This window comes from Euprymna scolopes, chromosome 44, assembly GCF_053919585.1.
Source record: "Euprymna scolopes isolate OS-2025 chromosome 44, ASM5391958v1, whole genome shotgun sequence".
NCBI classification, from domain to species: domain Eukaryota; kingdom Metazoa; phylum Mollusca; class Cephalopoda; order Sepiida; family Sepiolidae; genus Euprymna; species Euprymna scolopes.
The window spans coordinates 18,084,452-18,094,451 of NC_136525.1; the positions used below are offsets into that span (position 1 = coordinate 18,084,452).

Here is a 10,000-nt window from a genome sequence, read left to right on the forward strand (position 1 = left end):
TGGATATGTTTTCAGTGTTTTTATTTAATGTAACATGTTTATTCAGCTCGAAAAACATGCTGTGTTTACCGATGTATTGGAAAATTAAAAATGGCGCCCGACTCTCTCTTTAACACGGTAATTTGGGAAAAGGTGCTATAAATATAAAACTAGACAAAATACTGTAAGAAACTCGCTCAACATATATTATCGTGACATAGGTTGACATATATTCGGTGTTTGTTTAATAGTATTTTGTCTAGTTTATTATCTATAACACCTTTTCTCGAACTTACCGTGTTAAAGAGAGAGTCAGGCGCCATTTTTAATTTTCCAATACATCGGTAAACAATGTATGTTTTTCGAGCTGAATAAACATGTTACATTGAATAAAAACACGAAAAATATATCCAGTTTTGTAAAAAAGTAACCTATCTTGCTTTTGATGACATTTATTTGTTATATATTTGTTTTTTGACAACTTTTTCGAATCTTTGTGTACAGTAATACAAACCCGAATTTCTTGATAAAATGATTCGAAAAAAAAATTGTTTTAATTTAATGAGTTTTATTGTGCAATAGTTTATATCAGTTTTAAACATTAAAAAAAAAAAAAAACTTTGTTAATGACTGTTTTGGTAGAAAAAAAAAGGAAGAAAGTTTGGCGATGAATCACTATTGCCCCCAGTACTGGCAAATGTATATATGGAATACGTTGAGGAAGTGGTATTCAGATCAACACCACTAAAACTTATTATGTGACTGTGATATGTGGATGACACATTCATACCCTGCTCCTATCAAGAAAATGTCTAAACATGTGAACTGTTAGAATAGATGTACTAAAAACTTGCACTGGTCAGGATTTTATGTCATCTGTATATCGAAAGCCAACTTTCACTAGATAATACCTAAACTTCAACTCCCACCATCCATATGATGCAAAGAAAGAAATCGTCTGTTGCTTACAACACTGAGCAAAAGCAATATGTGGTAATGAAAAATGTAAGAGAAACCTTCCACCGGATCAACTATCCAGAGAGCATGACATTAGTTTTAAAATATCTGAACCAGACACCAAAAGACACCACTCGAAAACTCTCCATAGTTTGTATATCTTAAATGAAGGGTTTAGAGTTAGGGTTAGTCAGAAAAAAATTCAAAGAATATATGATCCATATGACATCAGGACAGTATACAGAAGCAACTGAGGCAAGCCCCTTATAGAAAAAATGATGACTAAAAACTGTGTGTGAGATCCCATGTAAATGTGAAAAACTATCCAAAGGCGAGGCATGTTGTCCACTAAAAGTAAGGTTAGAAAAACACTAAAAAGCCATAACACGTGGAGAGATTGAAAAGTCAAGTATGGCTGACCATACACAGAGGGAAAAGGGAAACGGGACAAAGTAAAAATTATAGACAGAGAAAGAATGGTGGACAGTAAGACGGCTCCAAGAAGCATCACATCAATTACTAAGCAGACCTACTACAGAATTAAACACAATGTGGCAACCATTAATTATTAATAATTGATAATACAAAATATATATATACATATATAAATATATAGTCCAAGAATTAAAGTTTACAAAAAGAAATTGGTAAATTTAAAGAGGATATACATATGCGTATGTGGACTTCAAGTTAAATATCCTTTTTTATTTATATTCATCTATATTATTTTTAAAACACTTTTCACCCTAAGGTTTTCAAACTATGTGCTAACCAGCAAAATTATAGATAGTTATAAATCTTATTTTGCTAACTGTTTTTTCTCTGAGGATAAGAGGGAGCCATTTCTTGAAACTCCATGGAATAAGGAAAAATCTTTTAATCTCTATCTCTTGTTTTGAATAATAAATGTTGTAAATTCTAATTTGCAAAATTTTAACTTCCTTCACATATATATATATATATATATATATATGGGGGGGGGGGTAAATAATATGTAACTAGCAAGACCTGTGAAAATTCCACAGAGGACTCATTCAAATGTAATATATTGATGTTGGAATTCTGCAGATGTTCAGTGTAAATGGAGACGCTCTGATATTACTCTAGCTTTTTTGTTAAAACTGCAAAAGTATTTATCTAAGCTAGCACGAACACCTGGCAAAACCCAGTTGTAAAGTATGCTTACATATGATATTTTAATTCTTGCAGCTACCGTGTATATATGTATATACATATATATATGTATATGCATATGTATGTGTATATATATATATGCATATGTATATATATATATATATATATATATATATATAGTTAGATATAGATATATATATGTATATATATATGTGTACATATATAGATATATATATATATAGATATATATGTATATATATATATGTGTACATATATAGATATATATATGTGTACATATATATGTATATATAGATATATATATGTGTACATATATATGTATATATATATGTATATATATATGTGTACATATATATGTATATATATGTGTGTATATATATGTGTATATATATGTGTACATATATGCATATATATATACATATATATACATATATATGCATATATATATAAATATATATATATATATGGACATATATATACATATATATACACATATATACACATATATATACATCTATATATATAAAAATGTAACTCTTGGTTCGTGCGTCATTAATAGTCTAAATAACTAAATAAATGATTGCTTCGACATTTTGGTATAATATGTTTACTGTACCCATGCGTGTTTTTATATATCTCTTTTTAATTATAACATTATACTTAATTTTTCTATAATAAATAAGTGGTTTTCTTTGTACCGATAGGCCATTTTTTTTATTTATCGACAATCATTTATCACCGCTTGCCGTCAAGTGACCAGTGTTCCCAATTTAGCGGGTTTCCCGCTAGATCTGGAGATTTCGTTTGCAATCTAGCAGGGAATCCTAGAAAATCTGGAGATGTTTCGTATCGACACACCCACAATTTTAGATTAGAAAATAAAGAAAAGCACTTGAAAATACTTTAAAACATAAAATGAGCTCATTCATGTAAGTAAAAAAAAGTAGCATTTATTGCCTTTGGTAACAATTATTTATTCATTATTTGTTTTGTTTTTCACCTTTCTTTTATGTCGGCTAACCATTTTTAAATCTTGCTATAAAATTGATTTTCCCAAGTACATTTGGGGGGGGGGCGCATTCCAACCTCCGTAGTTTAGTTTAAAATACGATCTAAGCAACTCCCCTTAGTCAAAAATGCTAAATAGCAAGAAACAACAGCAAAAAAAAAACAACTTTTTTTTTTATTTTTCTAATTTCCAAATATGTTGTTCAAAGTTGATTTTACACACTGAATAAAAATAATAATAATTAACAAATGTCCGCTTATCGCTTAAGGAGTAAGGAGGCTTAATTTCTCAAAAGTTGTAAACAAATGACTAGGTGTATCAGAATTTTTTTATGAATTTTTGACACCCCTAACACGAAACTGCGAATAAAATATAAAAAAACTCGTAATTTCTCTTTTAAAAGTGGGTTGTTTATTTTCTTTATGGATTATACTTCCAAAATAAACTATTAAAGTTGTATAAAAAGTAATAGAAATATTATTTTTTTATTTTTTAAAAAACAGTAATGAAATTAATTGAATTTTACGAGCTCAGTATTTTCAATTTTTAAACTTTAAAAATCTATCCAAATTTTTCTATTGATTCAATTTTTACGATATTTTCAGGGTCAATATGTGAAATTTTATGCTCTTTCCAATGAACCGAATATAATATTTTAGACAAACGTTTTTTTTTATTAAAGCCCCCCCCATTTTCAAATATCTATTAAAAAGTAAATAATTAATTTACTCACCAAAGTGTTATATATCACAAATTGAAGATAAAAGATCAATAAATAATATATTCAAATTTAAAACAAAAAAGTAGTGTTTTTTAGAAATTTACCTGTAAAGTCTGAAGTTTAAAACTTTTTTTTTTAAACCACGTTGTTTGTTTTTTTTTTTTGTTTTTTTTTTAAATAGATCCTTGGTCCTTGCTCCTTTAATTGAAAAAAAAAATTAGATCTTGAATTACATTTTTCGAGGAGTTATAAGCTTGGAAAACGGAGTGGAATTAATCAATATTTTTCACGAAATTTCTGATACACCTAACAAATGACTTATCTACCACTAACCCTAAGTTTCAGTTGCACTCCCAAATTTAGAGTTAGTGATAGTCATAGATTTTTTTGTACAATTTTCCAAGAGTGAAGTCCCCAATGGTTAAACGACATGCAACCAGTTAATTGTTGAAAAGACAACTTTTAATAAAAGAAATGTAATAAAAATAATTTAAACACAGTTTCAGCACATATACTATACTTGAATTTTACTGCATTTGGTATCAGGTATTTTTGTTATTGTTTACAATTTCTCGAATATTAATTATTTTACACAAATGATTGTGTCGTTCCTACTTACTTGCCCCCCCTCCAAGAACCGTCATTCATGATTTTACTTATTTTTACTAATTTTTAGATGTTTATTTTATTTAATTGTCAGCATGAACCAACTTTTTAAGATGCAGCATATGCTAACACTTCAGCGAAGTTTACTGTATTCATATTTTAGCAAACATCAATAACAGAAAGTTTTCCACTTTATTTATTTTTTTGCATAATTAATGATGGAAGTATGGTTTCTGTTTTTCTTAACATCTGTTGAAAAAAAATAATTTGTACAGTCTCTTTAAAACAAAATCAAACTTTACCCTACTTTCACCTAACTATTTACAATGTTTATATAAAGCATTCATCTGTTCTTTTTATAATAAAAATTCCGTTTTCAAAAAGAAACGTTTACTGCCGAATTTTTTTTTTTAAAAGTTCAAGTTTTCCTGAAAAAAAAAAACCAAAAAAACTTTCACTTAACAATTTATGGTAAAAAAATTAATTTTTTTTTTTTTTTTTTTTGGGGGGGGGAAACAACAACTTTCATTGATAAAAACAAATTGCAAAAAATAATAAAAGTAAATAAACGAACAAAATGCAATTTTTCTTGAGGAATGTGTTCCATTTTTACAAACTGAGCCACAGCAACGCGTGGCAGGGTACAGCTAGTATATATATATGATTTCAATCATAGCTGAAGGAACTCAAGATATATATATATATATATATATATATATATATATATATATATATATATAACTTCAATTCCTTCAGCTATGATTGAAACCGAAACCAAAACTTATGAAGAATTCTTGGTAAAATTATTTATATATATATAATATATATATATATATATATATATATATATATTTTTTTTTTTTTTTTAGTGAATTTTGGTTTTAGTTTTGATTTTAATTCAAGCTGATGAACCCAAGTCATATGGATATATTTTTTTATTTTTGAAATTGCAACTTTATAATATATAAAAATCGATAGAACATTAACTCTATAATAATACATACAAAAGCTGCAAGAATTAAAATATCGTATTCAAGCGTACTTTATGACTGGGATATGCCAGGTTTCCATGCTAGCTTAGGTAAATACAATTGCAGTTTTAATAAAAGAGTTACAATAATATCATAGCGTCTTCATTTATGCTGAACAGCTACAGAATGCCAACACCAATATATTACAGTCCTCTGTGGAATTTCCACAGATCCCGCTTATAAAGAATAATTATTATTTAATAATATATATATATATATATATATATATAGATAGATATATATAATTTATAATTATATGTTACATATATATATATATATATATATATATATATATATATATATATATTGTTTATATTTTTGCAGTTGTCTATGAAGACATCTGATGTAACAAAAAGACCCGAAAAGGTATGTAACATTCCTTTTTCTGCAAAACTATCATGATCCAAGGAAAGTCCGCGGTCTCAATTTTACCCCCAACGTTATTTTACTATGAAAGTGATGGAAATTATAATTTATATTCGCATGGTTGTGGCACACATTACATAACATAAATTGATGAATATCGATATTGAGTTTATTTATTTACAACTGTAGACTTTATTCAAAACAACTAAATAATATTTACACATTTCTTTGTACAGACGATGCTGTTTGGTGGAAAATGTGTAAGACGATGTGTGTGTAGTGTACATGAGCGTTTGTTGAGCTCTATGATAATGTATAAATTGCGAATAACATATTTTGTTTAATGTGGTTAAAGAGTTAATTTGGTGATTGTACCGTCCATTTGTTCGTGATTTTTTAAAAGTTTAGCTGTAAGGCTGTATCAGTACGCAAGCAATTCGTTTCATTAGCAAGTTGGTTTGCATGTGGAACCAAACTAAGAACGCCTGTCAGGAGGAAAATAAAAAGAGAGAGAGAGGGAGAGAGAGAGTGAAATGGAAGAGGAAGTTGATATTGCTACCTATGGGCTAAAACATGCAACTGCTGGAAATAAGGGGAGATCATTGTATATGTCTCAAACTGAAAGGGTTGTGCATTGTGTACATGTGTTCACTATGTGCAAAACTAGTTTTAAAATACTGTGTTTCTACAGCATCACCAAAAATGCAGCTTTTATTTTTTTAAGAATTCTGTAATATTGAATAATAATTAAAATAACACAATGGTATAATTAAAAGAGTGTATTACAAAGGAAACAAGTGAAGCAAGAGTTGCACCAAAAGAAAGTCATGCTGACTGTTTGGTGGCCTGCAATTGGTCTCATCCATTAGTTTTTTTAATGCCAGTGAGGCCATTACGGCAATGAAGTCCTGTCAAAAAATAAATGAAATGCATCAGAAACTTCGACAACACCCAGCATTAATCAACAGAAAAGGCTAAATTTTTTCTGCAACAATGCTCAACTGCATGTTACTAAACTGAACTTGCACAAGTTGAACGAATTCAGCTACAAAACTCTGCCTCATCCGCCATACTCTCCACACCTCTCATCAACTGACTACCACTTTTCAAGCATCTTGACAACTTTCTGGGTGAGAAATGCTTCAAAATCTTAAGCTATATCAAAACGTCTTCACCAACTTCTATCGTCACCAGAACGTAAGATTTATACGTTACTGGCATAAATATCTTTGTTCTGCGTTGATTCTGATCATGCTTATTTCAATCAATAATTTTTGTTTGAGCCGAGATATGTTCATCTGAATTTATAAGTTAAAAACTACAAAAACTTTCTTGCCAACCTAGTATATATCTATATATATATATAAATGTAATTCTTGGTTCATTCAAGTCTATAGAACCATATTTTTACATTACCAATTTAATTGAAATTTTCAGAAATTCTATTTTTAAAGTCAAGGAATGTTTGCATGTTATTAAAATAATTTAACCTTGCGAATTATAAAAATATTAAATTAAATAAAAAATGTTTTTTGTAACTGCGAGATTATCGCCATTTTATTTCCGGTAGAAATTAGCCTTTCACTTATTGAGATAAGTATTATTTGTATTAATTTTTATGATAGTCATGCAGAGAGTGATCCGTGCTGAAATAATGTAATTATTTAAAAAGTCATTCTTACCATGGGGAGGAGAGGATGTTTTGTACCTATTCTGTACTTTAATCTTACAATTGAATTAAAAAAAAAAAACATATCGTAAAACTTTAATTAAACGTGGAAATATGATTTAAAAAATAGTGCGGATCGCTCTCTGCATTAGCACCATTTTTATTTATTGCGGACTATTATTCTCATCTTTATTAGTTGTTGTTTCACGACTTTTCGGCCAACTATTACTTTGGCCTTCATAAAAAGAAGTAAGTACGTGAGAAATTATTTTTTCCTTTTATAAATGTTCAGTAACTTTTTCCTTTTATTATTCTTAAAGAGCAAAACTTTTCTTATTCATGAAAAGAGTTAAGCCTACGTAAATAAATAAATGTTTGTACACGTAACAAATTGTCAATAGATGGTTTAGTTACTTTCTTTTTAAAATTATTTATGAAAAGAGTTAACGTAAATAATGTTTGTAAAAGTGCGAAAGGCGACGTAAGTGGCATAGTTGTACAACCATCACTCCCATGCTTAATTTCTATACTTATAGGTTTTTGGAATTTTTTTTCACTGGATTATTATTGATTGGACACTTGATTAAACAGATTATTAAAAAAAAAATTAAAAAGAAATCATTATTTCGACATTTGAAAGTGGTGCTCACTTTTTAGTTACAACGTTCTGATAAATCAGTCACCCATTTTGTAACCAATAAAAACGCGGTATATCAAAACCAGAGAAAGTTAAAATAATATGAGCCTCTACCGCATTTGTAAGTCAGAAATATATTTGTTTCTCAAAGAAAAAAAAAATAATAGATTGAACATGACTTTTTTTTATTGTTTTTATGAAAATAAAGTTTCGAGTTTTTTTATTTTTTTTTTTTTTACTTATTTAGTTAAAAATCAGTTTGTGGATGTTTTTTTTTTAATTGTTTTTATTTTTATGAAAGGTGAGTTTTTTTTTTTTTTCAAAACTTTTGTTTTTTTTTTAATTTTTTTTAAAGTATTATAAATTTCACTAACATGCTGGAGAAATGTTTAATAATTTGGTATTTTTTTAGATTAGGTCCACCTCCACAATTTTCCTTTAAATGACGACATTTCTAGGTTTCTGAGTATGCTGAACACGCAAATCGCATTGAAATTTTGCAGAAATAAATAGTTGTATTATGCATTGTATTCTTCGGCGGCCATCTTTTTACGTGCACACGCGCCATAAACAAATACATGCACGTAAAAAAGATGGCCGCCAAAGATTACAATGCATAATACAACTTTTTATATCTTGATAACTACTTATTTCTGAAAAATTTCAATGCGATTTCCGTATTCAGCATAGTCGAAAACCATTTCAAGTCGTCATTTAAAAGAAAATTGAGGAGGTGGACCTAATCTAAAAATTTACCAATAATTTTCCATCCCGTACGCCTCCCGATACATTGCTTCGTCAACATGCGACCATTTTATATCTCCCGAAGACAATTACGTATTTAGAAAAAAAAAAAAAAATGAGTGACCGATTTACCAGAACGTGGTAACGAAAAAGTGAGTACCCCTTTCAAATGTTGAAATGATTTTTTTTTTTTTCAATTTTTTTTCATAATCTGGTTAGTGTTAAATCAATAATAATCCAGTGAAAAAATTTCAAAAAACCTATCAATATAGAAACTCCACCACGTCAGTAAATAAATAACACATGTTACATGCGCATGCGTTAGCCTTGACTAGGGGGGGGGGTACTAAGGGAACGACCATTAAATAATTCTGCGAGTCACCATGGAACTCAACGCCCAAGGAGTACCAAAATAGTTTTCATGATCTGAAGAATTTTTTTTTTCGAAAAGTGGGTGATCACTTTTCGATGTAAATTTAACTTAAAATGAGCACCCACTTTCTGGCCACCTGAGGAAGGGGCATTTATTTTCGTGTTTATTGGCTTAAAGGTTTTTTGACAAGGCAGTTTGGTACGCGAGTGCATATTTAACAGTTTTCGTTTATGCTCACGCATAGCATAAACAAAGGCTACGTCTGTGAAATCGAAAATAGTCCCAGAGTTCAGTGGTTAATACCATGCAAAAGAAATCAAACAAAAAACTTTTTAGCCAAGAAACACACAGAAAAAAGAAAAAAAAAAAATAGCATCCATTTATTTTTTTATCAAAGTCATTTGCTGTTTTTATTGAAAACTATTTTCCCCCGGATTTTTGATATAATTTTCCATTAAGGGCCGTGCGTCTCACGTTCGTAAATAACAACATTTTTTTTGTAGATTTTGGTGTGCTAAAAACGAATTTGCAAACCGTTTCCGTCGCAAAAAAAATAGTTTTTATGATATGAAGAAATTACTTTTTCGAAAAGTGGCGATCACTTTTCCATGTAAATTTAACTTAAAATGAGCACCTACTTTCTAGCCACCTGAGAGAGGGGGGATTTTTTCCCATGTTTATTGGCTAAACAGCTTTCATTTATGCTCACGCATAGCGTAAACAAAGGCTACGGCTGTGAAATGGAAAATAGTCCCA

The 10,000-nt window shown here is 29.0% G+C and overlaps 1 protein-coding gene across 6 annotated transcripts in view; it reads left to right on the top strand.

The window, feature by feature from the left end:
• Positions 1–10,000, top strand: part of LOC145268715 (uncharacterized) — a 144,221-nt gene that overhangs the window by 58,207 nt on the left and 76,014 nt on the right. For 3 of the 6 annotated variants that reach the window (XM_080124258.1, XM_080124262.1, XM_080124259.1), the window contains one exon: positions 5,780–5,821. The exons of the other annotated variants lie outside the window; for them this stretch is intronic. In XM_080124258.1, the coding sequence (XP_079980384.1) occupies positions 5,780–5,821 (42 nt within the window). The remainder of the gene's footprint in view (positions 1–5,779; positions 5,822–10,000) is intronic. 6 annotated transcript variants of the gene reach the window in all.